Raw genomic sequence first — 24,217 nt, 5'->3', positions numbered from 1 at the left:
CTGAGATATAAGCTGTTTTTAAACGAGGTGACTGACCCTGTGATTACTGTCCAGTGTTACTGGACTGTGACGGGCTTAAAGATCCAAAGTCTTTGTGTAATTTGCATTTAATTACTTTAATACTCTGCAGCACCTGCTTCCAAATGAGCTACATTATTACATTTTGGCACATTTAATCTATATGATGATACCTGAACAGTGAACACAGGAAGAAAAAAAAACACAGAATCACTTTCTTCAGTCGCAGGTCAAGAAGCCAAAGGTTGTTATTCCTTTCAGAGAATCACGAGCATGAGTCTTTTAACCCTCTGTCCACTGTTACTGTTAAACGAAGCAGCATGTGCCTGCTGGAGGAGGGGAGGGAGGAGAGCTATATACGCTGGTGTCGGTATAAAACACAGCCAAGCAAAGCTTTGGGATGGGCTCCGTCTGGAAAAGAGAAAATGTTAAGGGAGCACAGTCTGATGCTTTTTATGACTAGAGTGTTTGAAATGAAAGAAGTAAATGGATTGGCTGGCAGAGGAGGAGTGTAAAAAGCTCAGCCATATGATGATTATCTAACAAAAAAGTCCCTGTAGGGAGATTCATATGAAGAATGGCTCATACCTGAAGGTGAGATTAAAATTGGGAATTTATTTTTGGATTTATATATATTTCAGGAAATACAGTATGGTCTCTAGTGAGCAGATTTATCTTTAATAAGCTCGTCATTTAAATTCATGATACTTCACAATTTCCTGTTGGATGGAAGTAAAACAAGTGATAAACATCATACACAAAACTTTCATCATAGTTTTCCATAGTGATCCATTATACCAATGTGTAGCTACTTATTCACGGCTCTTGGTTTTATTTTCCTACTTCTTTATTTTAGTCCCACGATACGCATAAAATATCATCCGCTTCTTTACAAGCAACTATTGCTAACAACAATTGGTAAATTGATGCTTAAAGATTAGGGATGTAACGATTAATCATAAGGCAGTTAAAAATCGATTCATAGGTATCACGGTTGATATCGATTTTCTGACAATTGAATCGCAGTACTTTTTTTAATCCGGAAGTGTAGGCGGCGGGCGGAGTCTGCTAATAGTTTCTTTCTGGCCGCCTTCTACTCTTAAATATGTTAATAAATGATTCATTATCCCTTTAGCACCGAAAGAATATCTGTAATATTACTTGAATATCTGTAAAAGTCACGTTTTTCTATTAGCTCTGTCTGCTAGCATAGCTTCTCTTCTTCACTGCAAGATATCTGCATGCCAACCGACCACTGGGTTACCAGCGCCCTCTGCTGGTCCAAACAAATATGACGTAAATCAGTGCAATGACGTTTTTTTTTTTTTTTTAAAGTCCATTTGTTAAGGCACAAAATACATTTTCAGTTGCACTTTTAAAAGAAAAAGAACTAATTTGCAGTTTTGCATTGTTTATTATAGAACCAGAATTTAAATTAATAGGCTTCATTTTCATTTGTATTATTCCTTTATTTCTTTAATTCAAGATTTATTTTTAGTTAAATTGCATTGTTTTGAATAGTTTATCAAGGAATTCTTTTGACAATGAAAAATAAAAGGAAAATAGTACCGTATTACCGTAAATTTGTCTAGAGTCCCATTTTGTAAAATAAATCGTGAGAGAATTGTATCGTGAACCCAGTATCGTGAATCGAATCGTATCGGGAGTTGAGTGAATCGTTACATCCTTATTAAAGATATATAACGCCGTCAAAGCAGTCCCTACAATGAATGAGACCGAGTGTGTTCATTAAATACAAATAAAAGGTAGATCTTCACACAATATTAATGTTTAACATATATGTTTATTTGCAAAGTTTCAAAGTGACAAACTGCAAAGAATTGTACAACAGCTCAACAGTAATCCTCTGCAAATGATTGGTTAAAGTGCGACTATGACGGAGCATGTTTTGTCCTGACTATTCAGGAATGTACAGTACAATGTGCTCAATAAATCTCATTTAAAAAAAAAAACAAACTGTGTCTCCTTTACATAAACATGTGATGCGCATGTTACAGTTTTACTCCACATATCACATTTAATACAGACATTAATACGTCCTTGAAACAGAGGCAATACCCCACGTTTAGCGTTGTGCTTTTTAATTGTTAACCAAAGCGGAACCACAAAGACGTTGCACAGTTACACAACATTGATTGCACTAGAGTTAAAAGGTGTCTATTTATTTAAATACGTGTGTACGGACACGTGTCGAATCCATCAATGAGGGAGAATACAGGTAATCAGGTAACTTAACCCTTCTTTGGTTCACAATTACTCACATAACAAATTATTTCAAACACTGTAGTAAAGCAGTGGCTCCAAAACAGGAAGGAGAATACATTACAAATGGATCAGTAGCAGATATTCACATTTATAATCTCATAATATAAAGTGATTCATCTATTACATTCTATACGGTAGGATCTGCTTATTACACATGTAACAATACTATACACAATCTACACAAAGGTCTAGAAATACAGCAACCAAGTACGTGACTTGTGACAAGGAATGCATTATATATCCATTCATGTTTATATCTCAAAGGAATAACAGCTGTAATGTGCCATTGATATAATGATTATAGTTGATATAAATAATATATTCCAATGCCATTATTTTAGATTCTCTACTGTGCTTTGTTAAATCATCTATTTTAGAGTTTTTAGGTATTTTTGCTTTCGTGTATCCACAAATATTTTGTATTTAATATATTGTCTTAAGATTTTCTTGCATATCGCGTTTTTTACATGAATATTGCCATTTTTTTAAAATCATTGATCAGTCAATAACAGAGAAAATAACACACAGGCCAAACTTTCTTACTCATTTTTAGTTGATGGCCGTCTTCTAATGGGATAAAAGGCCATTGTAGAGATTGAACATAGATTGAATATGTCACGGCACTAAAGTATTGCACAATTCTAATCAGGACTCCTAACAGTATTGTTCTTACAAATCCTGCCCCAGTCGCTCAATCTCCTCGATCAGGAAGTCAATGTCAGACATGGTGGCCGCTGGGTTGGAGATGACCATGCGGAAGAAGTTCACCTTCTCTCCCTGTGGCTGATAGCCCACCATCGTCGTCCCAGACTCCATCATCATTGCCTTGATTTTAGGGGCCACCTTTGGAATAGAATGTACAGTACAGAAACATGAAGGTGCAGTCGTGTTTGTACATAACTGGTGTTTACACAAAAATGTGATTGTCTGATCCATAACCAATAACCAATTTATGGAGTAATACAGGAAAGTGTAATATGTATTATAGTGTAAATGTTTTTGTGGATTTATGTTTTTTTCCCACTTTAATTTTTGTATATTCTTGTTCTTGTTGTATGGTCTTTGGTTTTTATTTTTGGAGTCATTTTGTATATTTATGTTGACATCTTGTGTATGTTTTATTGTACTTTTGTCGGTTATTCCTTATTGGTGTCATTTTGTTTGTTTTTGAAGTCATTTTGTGTATTTTTGTTATTCTTTTGTATCTTTTTGGAGTGATTTTGTGTATTCGTGTTGTTGTTTTGTGTATTTCTATTGTAGTGTGTGTTTTTACTTATTGGTGTCATATGTTTTTCTGTCATGTTGTGTGTTTTGGAGTAAATTTATCTATTTTTCATGTTGTTTTGTATCCTTTTTGTGGAGTCATTTTGTATATTTGTTCTGTAATATTGTATGTTTTTGGAGTCACTTGGAGAATATCTATTGTTTTGTGTCTTTTTTGAGTCATTTTGTGTATTTTTCAGTAATATTGTCATTTTTAGAGTCATTTTTTTACTGTTGTTATGTCTCCTTTATTTTGTGTGATTTATGTCATTTTATTTGTTTGTGGAGTTTGTGTGTTTATGTCATTGTTTTGTATCTTTTTGGCATCATTTTGTGTGTTTTCTGTCATTTTGTCGGTTTTTTTTATGTATTTTGTGTATTTACTTTAGGGGCCACACACAAATTAATTGAGGGCCACATGTGGCCATCAAAATCAAAGTAAAAATAGATGTTCAGTCTGCCGGGGTGGAGAAAGAAGAAATGAGGTCTTAAAAGGCAGATGAATGAGTCATTACCTTGTGCAGCCGCTCCCGACTCTCTTCACCATTAGGAATGCTGCGCAGGCTCGGAGGAAAGTACCAAAAGCAGACATTGGTGTGCTGCGGCTGATAAGACAAAACATAGACAATATTTTTAACGAGAGCTGACAAAAGCTGCTCTCAGCCATCAAATCGTTTCTTGTCATCACGTCTGCCAAACAGAATGAGTCAATCCATCCTAAAAAAGAGGAGAACGACTGAAAGGTCGCGCTCATCTATCCATCTGTGCATTGTGTGTGAAGAAAACAGAGATAACAGTGATTATCTCCACTTTTGCATCGCAGTTGTGAGTAAATTGAAAAACATTTTTAAAATGATTCTCTCACCTCTCCATCAAAAACCATCTCATAGCCTTCTCGGTTTTTAATCTTATTGTAGAGATACGCCGAAAGGTCCAGGCACTTGTCAATGTGCTGCTCAAACCCAACAGTTCCCTGTTAGAAGGACGATAAAAGAAGGGTTATTCATCTTCTCCTGACACCTAAGGTAAACATACAGCTGATATGAGATAGAATAGCTAATGCAAAAATTAATTGCGCAGTAGATAGGAGCTGTAGAACCACAAAGCCAACATATAGTAACCAGATATCTAACAAGTTTCAAGTTTTAAAAACAAATGTCAAATTTGAAGCATAATCAGTTTGATTTCCTTACAGCAGGCGTGCTCATGTCACATGTCGTCCTGCTCTAACACACATGAATCTGATGATTGTCCTAATGCAGCTCTACAGAAAGCCTGACAACAAGCTGGTCTTTATGGGCAGCAGCTAAAACATGCTGCATAGGGGGAAAAACGTATGACTATTAAAAACACACACCTTTGCTTTCCACATGAGCCAAAACTTAAAGATGTCAACATGGCGTCCACACTGAATGGCCTTATCCCCCGTGTCGTACGTCACATCGTACTGTTTGTCTGGTTGGAAGAGGTATCCCGCACACATGGAGTTACAGCCTTGTAACAAACCCTGCAGGAAAAGCAGATGTGATAAGACAAGAGAAAGACTGGGACTGTGTATGTACAGTATGTACAGTATGTAGGCCTACGCATGTGTTGGGGACACACTGACACACACTCACCCTCTCCCTGACCAGAATGGCAGAGCACTGCAGTGGAACTCCCATCATCTTATGAGGATTCCACGTAACTGAGTTGGCCCTGCACACATATTAAACAGTATATAGAAATATAATAAGTGTTCTACTTTCACTACTCAATCAGCACCAGTATGAAGCACATGAGCAGGTCTTCACCCCCTCTATGTGCATTAATGCAAAAGTTCTCAACCTGGGGTCACAAGGCACTGGGAGGGGGTTGCCAGACGCCTTCAAGAAACCAAAAATATGTTTCTAACAATTTGAGACCATTTTTACTTATTTTTAACCTTTTTCTGCAATTACACCAAACTTGCCATATTTTAACCTTTTTTCATGCCTTTTTCTGGCCATATTTTTACTCATTTTAATGGATTTTTGCTACATTCCTCTCATTTCTGCCACTTCTCCATCAAAATTCAATGCCTTTTCTGCACATTTTTTACACTTATAAACCCTTTCCATCACTTTTCCCACCAACAGTAATGTCACATATGTTGACCTATTATTGTCATTTTTAACCTCTTTTCACCATATTTAATATGCTAATTTTAGCCAATTTAACCACATTCACAATTTGTCATGCCCATTATTTGCCAGTTTAAACTAATTATTCTAATAATGACACTTTGAACCCCTTTTACCACTTTTTCTGTCTGTTTTTTGGCCACTCTAATTTCATCACCTTTTCCGCCATTTTTGTTGCTCAAAACAATTCAATTCAGGCAATACAAATAGATTTGAAAAGAGTTTTTTTTTTAAATATTTTTTTAGTCTTCATTTGAAGGGACAATCCATAGAAACATTAAGATCATAAACGACAAAGATGTTCTACACCAGTGTATAGCTAAACAGCTGGTTGAGAACCACTGCATTAATGTTGAATTATATTGAACACTGCAGCAGACTGGAACTCTTACAAGTTTGGAGATAAGAAAACTACATTTGAATTTGTTAGTAAACTTTTAATGACGTCTGCAGACTTTTTCCAATTACAATTATGTAAATGATCAACTTTTCCTACTCTGGGAAGGAAGAATGTCATTTTTTTCTGCTTTTATTGTAAAATCCATTTTTGATTGAAGTGAATCCATCCAGAACGGAACTGGTGAGTGATCAGTGACATTGAAAGAGAACTCTGATGTGGTAAGACACTGTCTTACACTGTCTGAGGAAACTTGCTTATACTTTCACATTGACCATATACCATTATGACCATATTTTATTGTGCTTTTATTGAGTCAATTTGATCTTTTTCTTTAGTTATCTTTTGGTTCGGTCAGATACCTTTAAAACAAAGAAAGTCCATCGACCAAATGGGCAAATGGTCAAGTAGTTAACTGGGTGAGTCACACTCTTACTTATTTATTCTGTCTTTTTATCCCTTTTATATTTTATTTGTGCAACTAAGAGTATTTTAATCATTATATAGACAGATTGTGTTGTTTAGCTTGTTATGTTTTGTAGATTAAGGGTGAAAAGGATGAATTTCACATGATTTCAAAACAAATCTATGTAACCGATGGGTACAAATAAAGGCACCTGAACCCTGAACCTGAACTCTGACACAATATAAATTCAAATAGAAGGTTAAAATGGAGGTGAGCTTACCTCTCTACTCCGCTGAGTTTGTGCCTGTGTTTCCTGGACATCAGCAGACCTCCTCCCCACGCTCCCTGCACGGCCCAGCGCACACTATGGTTAGCTCACACCCTCTTAATGCTCACAGTTTAATTAAAGAGCTTAATTTCCTTACATCCACATGAAGCCATATGTTGTACTTTTCACATATGTCTGCGATTTCATTAATAGGATCGAAGGCTCCGTAGACAGTAGTGCCAGCGGTGGCGTTCACAAACAGAGGCACAGAACCCTGCAAGAAAGAACCAGGAAAACAGAGGTGTTGCAGAGGTGAAAGTAACAGATTACAAGTACTCACGTTACTGTGATTGAGTTGCTTTTATGGGTAATTTAGATGTACTTAAGTACGTTTTAAAAGAAGTAAAGTCATTCCTGACATTTCTACACCCAACCTTTACTGAGTAAATTATTATTTTTTGTTTGAAAATGATCAACGGATGATTAAACGTAACGTAATGCACGGCGCCAAAACAGCTTTCAATGGAGGTTATTTTCTCAGTTTTAGAGTTCATGAATGTATTTATACTTAGAGCATGATAATTTTATTATTTTGATTTGAATTAATTGGTGTTAATTTTATTTTTAAAATAATTGTACATTTTGACAAACCTTTAATTTCACACAGGTGCCTTTGTGGAAAATAATGTGGGAGGTGAAAGAAACTAGTAACTTTAACTTTGACTACTATTTAATTGAGCTACTTTTACTTGTATTTGAGTATTTTATGTATGACTTACTTGTGAATGTACTTGAGTAAACAAACAAGTAACAATACTTCTACTTACAGGATATTTGCACCTCTGCCATGTTCCTAAAGCTCCCTTAGTGATAAATCAATTAAATGTGAATATTAAATATTAAATTAGTCTTTCTCATTCTCAACAAGAGCTAGTAAACTTGTAACTAACTGATGACATTATTCCCAGTTTGATCATATAAAGAATATCTTAGAGATGTTTAAATAAAGAAATACAATGACTTCTTTTTATTGATCGATCACTTGTTTACTGTTCCTAACTTATTCTATCAAACAGGAAGTTGTGCCCATATGTATTAGAATAAGATGAATAATGAACTCTGCAGAGAAAATGTGCTTTCTCATCAGCTTTCTTTAGAAAAGAGAGATACTTTGTTCTCGTGCAGCATCACATATGAACAGCCTGACACATTAACCTTGTTATAATCTCCTCACTGCTCCAGCACACTGACTTTTTCCTTCATTACTGGGCGATGAGTTTTATTATTGCTGGCATTTTACCTTTTGTTTGGCCTCGATTACTTTGGCTTCCAAATCTGCGGGAATGACTCGTCCTCTGAAAACGAGGGGACAGACAAAGGTCATTCAGGGACGTGATGTTTAACTCCTGAGTGTGTATTAAGGTGACACACTAAACAAACCTTTCATCCGTCTTTAAAAGGATCAGGTTCTCTGTTCCGAGGCCGAGAGCGGCGCTGGCTTTCTTGATGGAATAGTGGCTCTGCAGGAACAAAAACCCAACAGTCACAGTTTAAGATGAAGGAACACGTCCAGATGTTTGTACAGTAGATGAGAGATAAGGTGACACAGTGTTGGACTGACGTGCTCTGAGGTGAACAGGATGAGTCTGGGAGCAGCCGTCATGCCTTTGGTTTTTACTTCAGGGAAGAACTTGTATCGCGCTATCATCACGCTGTACATGTTGGAAATTGCTCCTCCTGTTGGATTCAAACATCATAGTCAGAGGTGGACAGTAACGAGCTACAGTTACTTCAGTCACTTTTTGAGTAAACTATACTTGTCAGAGTAGTTTTAATGCCCTATACTTCATACTTTTACTTGAGTATTTTTGTGAAAAGGAAACGTTACTTTGACTCCATTACATTGCGTTACATTCTTCTCGCTACTTTTATTCTAATCTATCTATTATTGCTTGCAGGACTGATTCGTTTTGGTGTGTCAGGGAGACGTCTGCCTCGGTTGCAGTCACGTGACTCTGTTTTATCGTCACTAGGGGTGACGTTGGACTCATTTCACCAATCAAACGGAGCCAGGCAGTCACGTGACCGCACACAAAATCCCCGCGGCCCAACACACAGAAATAAAGTGAGTAATTTACGTGAAATATGTTGGAAACAACAGAAGAAATGTGTGCGACTCACAATCAAAAGAGGCAGAACAACCCTGGATCACATTTTATCCATATTTATCGTACAGTCTACAATATTCAATCTAACACCACTTATTGTGGCTGATTTTGGCATTTTTTTATTTTATTTTTTACTATTGTTTTAGTTAAAGTAATATTGTTGGGCAATGTCTGAATTTGCACATTCCTAGTTTATATTTTTGTCTATTTGACGTTCACGCTCTGAATAGAAAATAAATAAATCAGAAGTTGCTCAACAGTTACTCAGTACTTGGGTAGTTTTTTTGCTGAATCCTTACATACCAGTACTCTTACTCAAGTAACTATTTGGAGAACTACTTTTTACTTTCACTTGTGTCATATTCATCTAAAGTAACAAAGTACATTTTGACTACTCTATCCACCTCCTATCATGGTAATGACACATTCAGGGGCCTTTGTAGTAGTTCCTTCTTTAACACATGTTCACGTGAGTTCTTTTACCTGGAGAAAATATCCCATCACCCTCTCCATCAGGCCAGCCGACGATCTCTCTCATCTTTTTCAGTGTGAGTTGCTCCATGAGCACAAAAACCGGTGCTATCTCATACGTAAACCTGGAGAAAACAAATAAAGACACGTTTACTGAAAGTTATCACCATCCATCCACTCAATGAACTCCTTTGCTTTTGACCGTTTTTCTTCTTCTTTTTTAAACAACTTTCTTTGAACGACATTTCACTCCCATTGATTACAGCAACTAATTAGTAGTTATTGAACATTACGTATACATACTCCCCTTGATCACATCCTCCTGTAATAAACACATGTAGCTCGATTATGTTTCTGAGTGCCTACATGAATAAATTTAACTTCAACAATTTGCTCAAGTCAAAATTTGTGAAAACAGTGACGCTAATAAGTTGTACTAAATCCACTCTAACCAATGTTTCATTATATCCACTAACAGCTCCTCCATGATTCTCTCCCCTGGGGTGAAGAGTGTTGGTGTTATCCTCGACAGCACATTCTTCATATAATACAACACATCCCATGTAGCTTTTACTCCCCTCTTAGCCCTGCTTCCTGCCACACTCCACTGCTTCACAGTCTCACTTCACCCTTTAACTCCCTTCTGATTGGTCGCTTCTAGAAGACCCTCCTTATAACGTAACTCGTTTAGTGAGATTACATTTCACCAGCGTTTGTTTTGTTTATTTTCTTTGTCTGTTTGCAGAATTACGTCAAAAGTACGAAACAGATTCTGACAAAATGTTTAACCAAATGAAGACCTTAGGCCATGGAAGATTCCATTAAATAATGGAGGGATACAGATCAATATACTGATTCTGGATCAGTGTTAATTTTTTATTTTTTATTTTTTTTCAATCTAAATTTCTCATCACTTGCAAAATTAAAAAAAAAAAAAAAAAAAAAAAAATCAGTACTTTGTAATTGAATAAAAAAAAAAAATAAAATAGGGGTGCCCATATACATTAGGACCTACTTATCAATAATGGGGGACAATATTTCTACCAAGCCTTTAAAGTGTGCTCTTGTTTTCTGTCTGCTTTTATTTTGTAGAGATTTTAACCCGATAAAGTTTCCTCCATCAAAAACACCCATAAATTCAAAGTGGTGTTATCTTTTCTTGCATGTTGATTATTGTATATATCTGTATGATAGTTGTACATTTATACATATGTATTACATCATTTTATTTTTTATCTTGTTGTATTTTTTTCTACAGTAATGTGTGCACTTGTATTTAATCCTTATTTAATTAACTGTCTTCCTTCTTTCTTTCTTTATTCTTTTTTATTTGTGATATTTCTCGAGCCTCTGTAACAAAGTGCTTCCCCCCTGGCATACATAAAGTATTTCTGATTCTGATTGTGATTGTGATGTCCCTTTTCCATGTTATAAACCTTTGTAAAACATGATGACGCAGAGATGACCCTTCAGTGACCTCTACGTGCTCAGGGAAAACATGCAAACTCCACACAGAGATTTGCTGTAATCGCCCCACTGAGCGGACCGCCTTAGAGAACAGCACAACCCATGTGACATTACGGTGTAGAAACAGGCTGATCTATCTGTCTATTCAAGCAAAGACAGCGAGTGAATGAGTGGAAGATTACAGTATGTCACATCATGCCCTACAGCATCTTCACCACACAGAAACATGACAGGAGGCTGGAAAATAAACATGTCAGATGCCACTTCACAGATGTCGCACAATAATATCCGTGGACGCATCCTCGCTCAGCGTGATTGTGTAAGACTTGAATGTGATTTTCGATGTAGTGTCAGTCAATATGTGCCAGGGGTAATTAGGGTTGATGGAGTCATTAAAAAAGGTAAATTAGAGTGTAAGTCACCTACATACACCCTCTGGTTCCAGTTATTCACATGGAGGCTGTCAATAAGATAAAGGGCCTTTAACTACAAGGCTCGTCTTCTAAGTAGATAGCACCAATCAAACTTTAAGCACTTTGTTGAACTTACAAAGGGTTTTCTCTCCTGTCTGAAACATATTTCCTTATTTTTCAAAGTCTGTGAACTATTTTATCTTATCTAGGATGTGACACTCTGTTGCTTTAGCTACATGCCTGGTTCCAACTCTCACACACAACTGTGCACTATTTACACATGACTGGATTGTGAAAATATATGGCCAAAACATGTTTTTTTTTTTTACCAGCCTTCCTCATTGTACGGGGTAGAACCCCGCCCATAGGAGATCTGTTCGACCCTTTCACTTTTTAACACACTCATTTTTTGCTCGCCACCTGCGTGTGTGCTTAGATTAAGGAACAGCAGGCCTGCTAAAAACTTTATTTGTGACTATAACTAGAATAAACATCTCTTTTCATCTGTTCTCAAGCTGTTCAATAAAAGAACCTTAAGAAGAACCGAACATGTAAATTCCTGCTTGTGTTGTACGTTTGGACAAAAGCGTCCGCTAAATAAAATCATAGAATTGTAATGAGATCATGACTGAAGCAGTAAAAGGAAACAAAATGTCCATTGGGATTGTAATATAAAGTTAAGATTACCTTTGGATTCTGATTTAAAATGTGACCCTTATAATGTGAGGAATTTGTCAGACATTTCCAGAAATTTTTTTAGAAAAGGCTTTGGCATGACTCAGCTCCAACCTCTAGTTTTCCTTTTCTTTTTGTTAATGTTGTGGTCAGTATATTTTACTGCAACTCTAAATTCCTCTTTTTCTCTAAAACCTCAATTTATTGAGCAAAACATTTGCATCAAAATGAGTAGAAGAGAGTCTGATGATCTAAAATGACATGTGGTTCCTATAAAAAAAAAAATAAATGTGTATAAAAGCTGAGCCGTTTCTTACTATATGCAGACAATGCATGGGGCACAGGCTACAAATGGTTATTTTGAAGCATAACTATTATTCTTGTAGCTGGTTGGTTTCAATTGAATGTCAATTGCGAGACAAAAATAGTCTCCACTGCATTGTTAAAATAGAGAGATCTGCATTTTTGGTGGAAAAAACAGGTGGTCAAAAAAGCTAAAAAAATTATTAAAGAAAAGGTCACCTTTTACCCAAATAAGCTAACTTTTGCTCAATAAATACCACTTGTTTCATTTTTTCCCAATATTTGGCCTTTTTTGTTCCACATTTTTGCCCTTTTTCACTAATGTTTGCCACATTTTGCCCATTTAAGCTTCCTTTAGCCATTACATACCACCTGGTTCATCTTTATTTGCCCATTTTTGGCCACTCTTGACTGCTTTTGGCCCATTTTAATCACTTTATACTTTTTTCTTGCCCAGTTTTTTCCAATTTGCACCTACACGGTGGTTAAAAACTATGTGGAAATGAGATACTGACTTTTATTACTGTCTGTGTCTGCTGTTTGAAATGTATGTATGGCCTGGTGGACTGCCAAACTGAATTGCCCTTTGGGATAAATAAAGTTGTCTAAATCTAAAACTGTTTCCTGTGGTGGTGGTGGTCTGAAGAGAGTATTTAGAAAGCTAAATAAAAAAGGAGAAATGACCATGGAAAGAGAAAACAAGTGACAGCACTTTGTACTGATACCCGTGGCATCCTCCCCTGCCGTGATCATGTCACAGGAACCAGCATAACATGAGGCAAAAACACCATGTACTTTGTGCACACTGATCAATATGTAATTATTTTTGCCTGCAGGGCTGAGTTATGTCATCCCAGTCCAATACCACTGGGATGTAACTGCAAAAATGTCATTGTCCTCTTTGTTTCCTTGCATGATTGACAATCTATTAGAGCGTGCTGTTAAAGGCAGTAATTACTCTACATCCTTTTAAGTACGGTATTCCTCTTAGAGCCAGAGGAAAACATATCATCTGTATCTGCTCCGCTCTGCCTTTATTTACGCTGTAAACTCACATGTTAGTGTTGGCCGTAGAGGTCAGCCACTCTCCTGCCAAACCCACAATGTCTAACCCAGTGGACAGCTGGTTGAAGAACCTGGGGTGACCTGCATTTGATAAAGACACAACAAAAAGCGACGTCACACTGACAGAACAATTGATCAATGTGAGAATGTGCCGGGCGAGCCGGCAAAACCGTATTGATCCAGCTATAGCGGCAGAAACCTCCCACCTGTCCTCACGCCATATTTCAGGGTGTCCCTGCAGTCCACCAGGATCTGCTCCAGAGACTCCGGCTGCTCAGACAGCTCCAGGTTAAAGCCCTCCATGCCCTCCAGAAGCTGATGGGGGTGGTGGAAGTCCAGGACTTTGGTGGACCGGTCAAAAGTCTTCTTTACGTAGTTGGTGAGGATTTCCACGACCTCCAGCAGGAACTGCATGGTTGGTTCTTCTCCATTTTTGGCAGGCAGCAGATCTGCAATATCAGGCTTTTTAGTTTATCTTTCTTCATTTGGATTTTTTCAGTTTTGGAGTGCCTGCAGGTTTCCCCCTTTTCTGACATCAGGAGATCAATGTTTGACTGGTCAATAATTTTCCTTTTAGCTGCTCCTGTTTAGCGTGTCATCCTTTCGATTATTGTAGAAGACCTTTAAGGTCCATTTTCTATAAGCATATAACATACTGTATATAATTGAAATGAATGTACATTATAGGTTAGTGTTCACTTCATTTAAAACCAAAGAAAAACATTAGTTTATAATTTTCTTTAAATATCAAAACAAGACAGATAATTCCCAAATATATGCATGGGTTATGTTGTTATGAGTGTAAGCACATTATGTATTACTGTAAAAATGTCTAATTATATTTGAAGAATGATGTTGACATTTAAATGTCAACATTTTTCATTTATTGTTTGTGTTTTTAAAAATGGCCTTTTCCTGATACCTTACAACTCATGTCATTTTTGATGGAGCTATAAAGACTTTCCATTAAAGGTTATTCTCACACAAACCTGTTTACTGGTAAAACTAGATTGAATTTCAGGTGAAACAAGCTGCCCTTTCTTTGAGTTAGTTTCCCTTGTCTTTTAATCTAATGTCATACTTGCTCACAAGTTGCGCTCAAGCAACCTTTAATTCCAATGAAACCAATGAATTAATAATATTCAGAAAAAGAACACACGCATGCAAAGGAATGTATTGACTTTTTTTTCTGTTGATAAAATGTATTCACATCGATTATTTACATTTAAATCCAACACATTCTTTAAATTCTAGGTGTTTAATAAAGTTTTGGGTGAATAAAGGAAGTACCTCTTGCAAACAGGTTGGAGAAGTCGTTCTCGCTCCTTTTGAAGCGCGCGTCTCCGCCCATGTTATCATCACACGTGAGCTGCAGGTTCTTGGCTGTGCGCTCTTTGAAGGAGGTCACCATCCTGGTCCTCTCCTCCATACTGTTGTTCTTCTGCAGGAACCCTACACACATGCACGAAGGTGAACCTGGAGGAGGAGCGCATGCACTCTCCATGGAGACTCATTAAGGCCTGGAGCTTCTTCTTCTTCTTCTTCAGGTCCAACTTTAATGACTTATGATTGATCTACTTCTGTCCCTCACACTGCGTGGGGAACTCCACTGCGCTCTAACGAGGAAACGAGGCCACGCTGCGCTATTTATGCGCTCTGGGGAGATGAGTTCAGTGACGTCATCATCATCATCATCATCATCACCACATCCGGCAAAAGCAAACACTGATCAACTTAGAAAGTTACAGTTAGTCTGACAGTAAAATAAATCATTTTGTTATATATATAAATCTGATGATTTCCTTGCTTGATGAATTCCATATCCGAAAAACTAACCCACACTTTACAGAGAAATTAGAATCCATCAAATTAATTAATCAATAATAAGAAGTCTTTCTACGCATTTAATTTGATAAATTATTTATTTAATAATTAGAACTCCCACTGCCATAACAGACTGCAGATCGACCTGATATACTGTACAATGCCTCTATTTTTATTTATTCCTTTATATTACTGTTGTTCATGATGTCATGTTTGATTACTTTTATATTGTTATTGATAAACATGAATGTACTGTGCATATAACATTTAATAAAATAAATAAATACACACTGATCAACTTTTAAAAAAAAAACACACATACACGTGATCGACTTAGAATTCGGACTTCCTTATTTTCATTTCCTTTATACAATGTCTATTTTTATTTTTATTTTTTTCTTTCTATATTGTTGCTTATCATGTTCTATGCACTTCTTCTTTCTTTACTGTTACCGAGAAGCATGAATGTACTGTGCATAACACAGAATAAAAATATGAATAAAATTAAATAGAAACACTGATCTGTCATGCAACCACTGAAATGTTCCTGAGGTCTCTGACACTGAAGTCAAAGGTTGCACAACCAGCAGGACAACAAAGAACCTGCAGCCAAAACTAAAAAAAAAACCCTTCAGCGTGATTTGACAATATTTAATGATAATTTCAAAAGCTGAATTATGTGCATAAATAGATCACATCATGAATCATCTTTTTTTTCTTTTTTTTAAAAATTATTTATGTATCTTTTTGCTTCATAAATGAGTTAGATTATGTGGTGTAATTACGGCCTAATGAAACCAGCTGACCGTGTGCACTGACGCACGACAGTCACCATTATGGCAGATGTCCGTTCGTCCTTGGTTGCTTTCAATAGATTGAAACTGAGTCTATTAAAAGTAGAATTCATGGATTTCTGTTGTACTAGACTCATCTGGTTGGCTAAAGCCACGATCTGATGGGATTGTTTTAACGATATATATATATATATATATATATATATATATATATATATATATATATATATATATATATATATATATATATACCCTCACATAGATCTATAGATCTACTTGTTTAAATATACTGTATCACAAAAAAGGACAATTCGAGTGCCAGTTTTTTTTTTTTATGTGTGTTTGTTTTTAATGCATATAAAATGTCGTTTAATGTGTTTTTGTTTTGTTTTTTCGTCCTTGGGTAAACGAAAAATCAATAATCTTCTAAATTCAACTTATTCCTGCATGTAACTATTGTAACTATTGTGCCAAAGTTTCCCTTGAAGGTAAAAATGAAGCTGGTAAACAAGCATGGCCCGCGGGACAATTTTGGCACGCCAGACTGTCCAGATCGGCCTGTGACTTAAAGAGTAAATAATTATCAATTAAAATAAATGGAAAATTGGATGATTTGGGTTTATGTTTATACAAAAAATGAAACCATTCATCAAAGATCATTATTTTCCTTTTTTTCATCAATTTTACATTTTTAGGTAATTAATCCCATTTATATTGTATACCAAAAGGAATTAATTTCTTCTATTTTTGTCGGACAAAGCTTTTCAGAAACAGTTTGAATTAAAAATATCAAAAAGTCTTTTTTCAGGTTGTGATTTCAAATGTTTGCCATGACAAAAAGTAGAAAAATAAAGATAATAAAATTAACAATTAATATATTAAATGTAATTTTGCACATCTTTGAGCTAAACTGACACACATAAATATAATAAAATATTGCTGAAATGTGAACTTACCACAGATTTTCATCCCCAGTTTTCTTGTACATCCATGAGCGACACCACACCAAGCATCATAGCCTAAAATACATGAACACAGCCTCACATTTCTGTTTAACCTTCAACAGTTTCCATATACATGCATGATATAGAGGTCGAGGGAGCAGAACTAGTTTCCAACAGTGCCATGGGATTATTTTACATTTATATGAGTGTTATAGGCTGTCCATGACCTCAGCAGGGACTTGTAATTAATTAGAGCAGAATCAGAGGCGGACTAAAGGCTAATTGGGTGAAAAGATGCTGCTTAAAAGGCGAGTGTGTGAGAAAAGAGTCAGTCTGCACTGACAGATAGAGAATTACTGCGTTATCTGTGGCTTCCAGCCAGAGGGAGGGGAAGGGCTGGGATGGGGGTAAAAGAAAAATCCTCAAAAACCGCAATTTAGGGAAAAGGAGGAGGAGGAGGAGGAGGAAGAGGAGGAGGAGGAAGAGGAGGAGGAGGAGGAGGAGGAGGAGGAGGAGGAGGGGTGATCAGCAGCTCCCTCATCCTTAATTTCACCCTGGCTTTGGATCATTAGACAAATCATTGGCCTGTTCAGGAAATGAGCAGCAAAATGAGTCTAAGAAGGGAACAAACAGCAGAGGAATAAAAGATAGTGGGTGCAGAAAAAGACTGCATTTGTGCAGCTTCACTAAAAAAAAAAAAAAAACATGTAGGTATATGTATTATATGTGATTGGGATCAGTGCATCTCTCAGACACTGCAGCTGACATGAGCAGATAACACACACGCACGCACGCACGCACACACATTCTCAATTTTACTCCCAATTTATTCCTGCACCTGCATGATCTCAGACCTCTGTGATCTGGTTCACTTCTTTATAATTGGCAGCTGGCAGTGAAAGCACAGAGAGGGGAAACTGAAAAGTGGCTCAAAATGACCAAAGTCCTTTTATATAAGGGCAATTTAAAAAATAATAATAAGGCTGGAAAAAAAAAACAAAAAAAAAAACAGCAACTCAAGGGCTGCTTTAAATGTCGACTTTTAATCGAAATCAATCAAAATCTCGATTTAAAAACATATTAATAATATTAACTAATAATTTAATTTTTTTTTGTTGTTGTTGTTGTTGTTTTGTTTTTTATTCTAAATTATAGGGAAAACAGCCTCATATTTGTTTCCAGACTGACTTCCATCAGCCGGTACCGGGAGGTTCGTAAACGGTGATTTGTGTTGGAGGAATGCCTGCCCCCCATCACCCCCCCCCCCCCCCCCCAACCACCTCACCCCCTCCTCTTTCTCCCTCCTACATAAAATAATGATGAATGGCCCGACAGACAAAGTAAATAGCACCATGAAATAGCATTTAATCAGTGATGGACCTACTTGAGCCCGGCGGCCGTAAATTAGTCGTGTTGGGATCCGCTTCACCACCGGTAGATGAGGAAGAGGAGGCGGAGGAGGAAGGTGCAGACGCCGCCATCACTCCACAGACCCTGTGCCAAAAATGTTCACCTAAAAAAACCTGCTCACCTCTTTATATATATAAATATATATGTATTAAAAAAAAACACACCAACTCCATCACCAAAATCTGTCCATAGATGTGTTTGAAACGCGCCCTGCGAATAAGACGCGCAACTATCACTATTTTTATGATTACATTCCCAACACAGAATATCTTAAAAAAATAAAATAAAATAGAACAAAAATAAAATGTATATTCAACAAGTGCATTCGTGAATAAATAATCAGCTCTAACAACTTTCAAACTAACCACATTTAAAACTGCACTACGTCCCATAGTTTATTGTTATATATAAATACTTTTGCATCAATAGTGACATGATGTAATGTAGCACAAAAAACAAACACAGCACAAAAAAAATAAATAAAATAAAATAAAATAAACTATATGAATGGCATGATCTAGAAATCCATCAATAATCTCTCACGTCTGCATGTCAAGGTGAATAATACAGGTTAACCTTAAAGTTTGACGTCATTCATAAATCACACACATTCACATTCACATATAGTTTAAAAAGTGCTGATATAAACACCTGTTAGAGCATCACCTCCAATGATCAACCCCTGACAGCTGCACATAAGGAATAAAAGCCTCATACCTGATGTTCTGTGTCCAGGTGAAGTGGAGCAGTCCAAAAAGAAAAAGAAATTTAAAAAAAAAAAGAAAAGAAAAGAAGAAGAAGCAGAATAAAAAACAGAAGAGTGAATTTATCAGTAGACTAAATCCTGGAGGAGAGGCTGATGCGGTGCAGCCAGAAGAAGAAGAAGAAGAAAAAGAGGAAAAAAGAAAAATAAAGCCCAGAGCTGAGATTCAAACTGATAAATCCCACAGAAGGTCACCTTGATCTGTGGAGCACTTTGTTTGGTGACATTCAGAGACAAAAATGCTGTGACTTCCAGTCATTGCGCACAGGCTGTAGTAGAGCTGAGCTGTGCTGTGCTGGCAGTCTGCAGCAGGCATCGACTCATATGCCCACAGCTATGAAGTGTGACTTTCTCTGAAGGCTTGAGTGTCCTCCTGATCTATACAAACATGGTTGGAATCCTGATCACGAAGCTGGACCTGAAGTTTAACGTTATGAGCAACACATTAACGTGCAGGGTGGGTGTGTGGGTGGGGGGTGTAGAGGGAGGGAGGGGGGGGGGGGGAGAGTGGAGGTGGTTCTTTGTTGTGGAAAAAAACAAGAGAAAGAAACACAATCAGCATTCTTAAAAACCATCATCACCATCATCTCCATCATGTATCCATTTCAAATAAAACCACCAGAAAAACAAAAAAACAATACATTTTTTTTATGCAAATATGACCCATGTCCTGTTCCCTGTCACCTTCAGTTTCCCACTTTCAGAGCTCACAGCTGCTGAAAATGTAAAATGGGACAACGACATGAAAATAGTCCAACACGTTGCTTTCCACAAGGTGGCAGTAGAAACCCAGAAATGACTCCTATGGGGGGCAACTCAGTGGTCCATGAATGGAAAAAATGCAGTTTGATAGATCTGACTATAAACCCACTGATTATTACCCTGATACAGACGCATTAACAGACGCTGCAGGCTGTGGATCCACAGACAGACAGATCCACAGACAGACAGATCCACAGACAGACAGAAAACCGCTCAACACATGAAAGGTGGCCTTTTGTTTTAGAGCTATGCACCACCATAACTCTGTGTTCATCCATCCTTTGATATCCTTTATTCACTTGATCGTGCAGATGGTGGTACGTTTACAGACATACACACCTATGACCTATTATTAGTCGTATTAATACTGGACTGTGGAGGAAATCGGAACTAAAGAGAGAAAAAAAGAGAACATGCAAACTCCACATGACAACCATAGGGAATAAAAACCTGGACCGTCTCTGTATGAGACAAAAGTGCTAGATTATTTATCATCTCAATTGTATTCTCATTCTTATAATTATTCTCATTATGTTTTTAAATGGATTATTTAGTTGATTTTGATTAAAAGTGACATTTAAAACAGCCTTTCACTTGTTCTTTCAGACTTATTCATTTTAAATTGCCCTTAAAAAAGGACTTTATAATAGTATAATAATATTATTATTATAATAATAATAATATTCATAATTATTATAATAGAAAGTGAGAGCTATAATTAACTAATGGACGTCCACATCTTTATTCACACAGATGTAATTCAAGTAGGAGTCAGTAATGACACTGGTCGGTGACTTTTCCCTACACCTTCCATTGTCCTACCCTGACTCCCTCTTCTCTGTTCCTTTCCCCCCCTCATAAAGGTGTAACACTGCCCTCTTTTATTATATTCCCTCTTTAATAAAGCTTTTTTCTCCCTTCCACAGGTAGGGCTGGTGATGGTCACAGTTATGCAATAAAATAAATGTATTTATTTCATTGAAATAATAAAACATGTATAGCTGTCTCGAAAAACATTGTTCTACATGTAGCGTTGACCTTCAACAGCGTGTGCAGACAAGGTACAAATAAAATAAAATAAAAAAAAATGTATTCCGATATTCCTGCCTTGTTTATTGGCCAATTCCAATAATAAGCCAATACATTATCAGCAAGAATCATACACACTTTTATTATACTTACAGTATGGAAAGTTAGAAGACGCTTGATCAAGTCAAACAGAGAACAATAGTCAGCAAGTATGAAAAAAAATGACTAAATTCTTATTAACCAATGGGTTAAATCAAATTTAACATTAAAACATAAAAAATATTCTACACTTTAATGAAAAATAACCTCAATAAATCATATATATGTGTTAAATTGGAGATTTTAGATGCAGGAAGTCTAATCAGATATTCAGTTTTTTGCTGATATTGGATATCAATATGTGATCTGGACATTTTTAGTCACAAATACATTACAATTTACAGTTGGATGCAAACAACAATATATATTTACAATATTACTTTTACCTACAATGTGCTGCCATACAGGTAAATAAATATCCACTTACACTGAAATCTGGGTGTTTTTGTCCAGGGCTGCATCAAGAAATCAATATTTATTATAATAACAACCTTTCTCTGGATTACACATCCATCCTGCATCCATCCTGCATCCATCCACTGCCACAGGAAAACAACACATATCTGCATGACCAGAGAGGGACAGATCAGAAACAAAACAATAGATTACACAGACAGAAAGGAACATCTGGATTTATAACAGAGGGAAAATGTCCACTAGAGGGGGCAAGGACCTCGTGCAGCAGATGATAGAGAGAGAAGAAATAGTACTTATTTGTTTATTATTTAATTAATCATGTTAAATGCAAAAGTGTGGCTTGTGTTTTTAATATAAATCAACAGTTTACAGTGAGTTTTTCTTGAAGGTCAAGTGCTGTTTCTCTGTTGGTAGCCATCTTAATCAACTTTCATTCATTCATTCATTCATTCATCTCTTATATCTTCCAGGCTTCCTATAGCTGATCTTAAGGCCAGTCTGTCAAAGGCTGACAGGAAATATTCTCACACTTGAACCAAGTTCCAAATAGGCTCTAAACCAGGAATGAACAACTTCTATCACAGCAGGGGCCACAGAACTGTGATTGTCTGATCCAAGGGCCACATTATCAACATCCATGTCTGCATTTAGAATAAAGTCAGTTTTGAGCATCAACACAGGAAAGACAGGAAGATTTTGTGTATTTATATTGTTGTTTTTTTGTGTTATCATTGTTGTTTTGTATGTTTTGTCAGTTTGTGTTTTTGGAAGGATATCTGTGTATTTGTGTTGTATATTTTCTGTGTTTTTATAGTCATCTTGTGTTTTTTTTAATAGTAATGTGTAATTTTGTTGCCCTTTAGTGTTTCATTAGTCATTTTGTGTTTTGGAGTCATTCTTGTGTAGTTTTGTTGTCTGTATTATTTTGTAGTTGTCTTCTAAGTGTCTTCCACGAGTAATTATGTGTATTTTATTCAGATTCTTATGTTTTGGGGGTTTTTTTGGTTGTCATTTTGTGTATTTTTGCGGCTCGTTTTGGTGTCTTTCTGTGCATTCGTTGCAGTTTTACGGCCCCCGTCTGTGGAACAGTCTGCCGGAGAACCTCAGGGCTGCAGAGAACGTTCATGTTTTTAAGAAAAGGCTCAAGACCCACCTTTTCAAATTAGCTTTTAGCTAATTGTTTGTTTATTTTAGGATTGTAATCTTTCATGTTTTTATTGTTATCTTTTATGTTGTTTAATAGTTTTAGGATTATGTTTTATGTTGTTGTTATAGTTTTAGGATTATGTTTTATGTTGTTTTATAGTTTTAGGATTATGTTTTATGTTGTGTTATAGTTTTAGGATTATGTTTTATGTTGTTTTTATAGTTTTAGGATTATGTTTTATGTTGTTTTTATAGTTTTAGGATTATGTTTTATGTTGTTTTTATAGTTTTAGGATTATGTTTTATGTTGTTTTATAGTTTTAGGATTATGTTTTATGTTGTGTTATAGTTTTCGGCTTCTGTTTTCTGTTGTTTTCTCGTTTTCGGCTTCTGTTTTATGTTGTGTTCTCTTTTTCGGCTTCTGTTTTCTGTTGTTTTTCTCGTTTTCGGCTTCTGTTTTCCTGTTGTTTTTCTCTTTTTCGGCTTCTGTTTTCTGTTGTTTTATCTTAGTTTTAGGATTATGTTTTATGTTGTTTTATAGTTTTAGGATTATGTTTTATGTTGTTTTATAGTTTTAGGATTATGTTTTATGTTGTTTTATAGTTTTAGGATTATGTTTTATAGTTTTAGGATAATGTTTTATGTTGTTTTATAGTTTTAGGATTATGTTTTATGGTGTTTTATAGTTTTAGGTTTACGTTTTATGTTGTTTTTATAGTTTTAAGATAGTTACTTTGGATGTTGTTTTTAAAGTTCTAGGATTAATCTTTTATGTTGTTTTTATGGTTTATAGGTGATGGGTCGTGGTTGCAGTGGTGCTGTCTGTCTCGTGGCCCTCAGTGATGGTGAATAGCTTTTGCTATGTTGCTGTGCTGGGGGCTCTGTCTCAGCGCCCTGTGCCCACGGTCTGTGTCCTGCTCCTGGTGCAGACGGCTCCTTGTAATGTCTCCTTACCTAGATCCTCTGTCCCCAGCCATGAGCCAGTGTCCTTATTTTAACTTGTGTTTCTGTGTGTGGTTGACAAGGTTTGTACTGGGTGGGTGTATTTTAAACTATGTAAAAGCCCTTAGAGCTATGTCTCTTGTATGAAAAGCGCTTTTTATAAATAAACATTGATTGATTGTTTGATTGATTTACCGTGGGGGCCACACAAAATTTGACCTAGGGCCACATGTGGCCCCCGAGCCATCAGTTGCCCATTGCTGCTCTAAATGCTCTCATGAGCTCACACATCAAAGTGGAGAAAGTTTGCAATACTATAATAACGCAAACACATTTCCTGTTTCCCATCAGCCAAAGTCAAAATGCACTTTTCTAAAATTCACATAGACCAACAAACAGAAACGTGGTGAGAAACGAGCCATGGCTCTGAACCTGGAGCTCAGCAGACAGGATTAAGGAATGGAAGCTTAATGCAGAGCTGTGTGGAAATCCCTGTTTGATCTCATTCAAGCAGGTGTAACTATGATACCATCAGCAGCAATAACACACACACACACTAACACACACACACACAATGCCTTTAACAACTGTTAAAAAAAAAAAATTGATTCGTATCACATTAATTATGATTTATTTGATTTACTACAGTTCAAAACTAAACTCATCTGTTTACAATCACAACTGTTTACGATCAACTGCTCTTCCATCATTGTCCACCATATTTG

At 36.4% G+C, this 24,217-nt stretch overlaps 1 protein-coding gene across 2 annotated transcripts; it reads right to left on the bottom strand.

The window, feature by feature from the left end:
• Window positions 1-1,966: 1,966 nt before the first annotated feature.
• LOC114455185 (glutamate decarboxylase 1-like) lies at window positions 1,967-19,515 on the bottom strand. Of its 2 annotated transcripts, XM_028436244.1 has the most exons (19): window positions 19,293-19,515; window positions 19,052-19,059; window positions 18,499-18,544; window positions 18,309-18,418; window positions 16,937-16,999; window positions 14,653-14,814; window positions 13,569-13,811; window positions 13,353-13,443; window positions 9,452-9,564; window positions 8,422-8,537; window positions 8,241-8,320; window positions 8,101-8,155; window positions 6,958-7,074; window positions 6,813-6,877; window positions 5,187-5,265; window positions 4,925-5,074; window positions 4,433-4,540; window positions 4,083-4,172; window positions 1,967-3,147 (listed from the first exon to the last, which is right to left on the bottom strand). In XM_028436244.1, the coding sequence occupies exons 4-19, from the start codon at window positions 18,403-18,405 to the stop codon at window positions 2,974-2,976; spliced, it is 1,803 nt and encodes a 600-aa protein (XP_028292045.1). In that variant the 5' UTR covers window positions 18,406-18,418; window positions 18,499-18,544; window positions 19,052-19,059; window positions 19,293-19,515; the 3' UTR covers window positions 1,967-2,973. The 2 variants fall into 2 exon arrangements, with proteins under 2 accessions (XP_028292045.1, XP_028292044.1); XM_028436243.1 differs by lacking the exon at window positions 18,499-18,544 and having other exon boundaries at window positions 19,052-19,515.
• Between the last annotated feature and the right edge of the window lie 4,702 nt (window positions 19,516-24,217).

Source organism: Gouania willdenowi, chromosome 21 (genome assembly GCF_900634775.1).
Source record: "Gouania willdenowi chromosome 21, fGouWil2.1, whole genome shotgun sequence".
NCBI classification, from domain to species: Eukaryota; Metazoa; Chordata; class Actinopteri; order Blenniiformes; family Gobiesocidae; genus Gouania; species Gouania willdenowi.
This window is presented reverse-complemented; position numbering and strand designations above follow the sequence as displayed.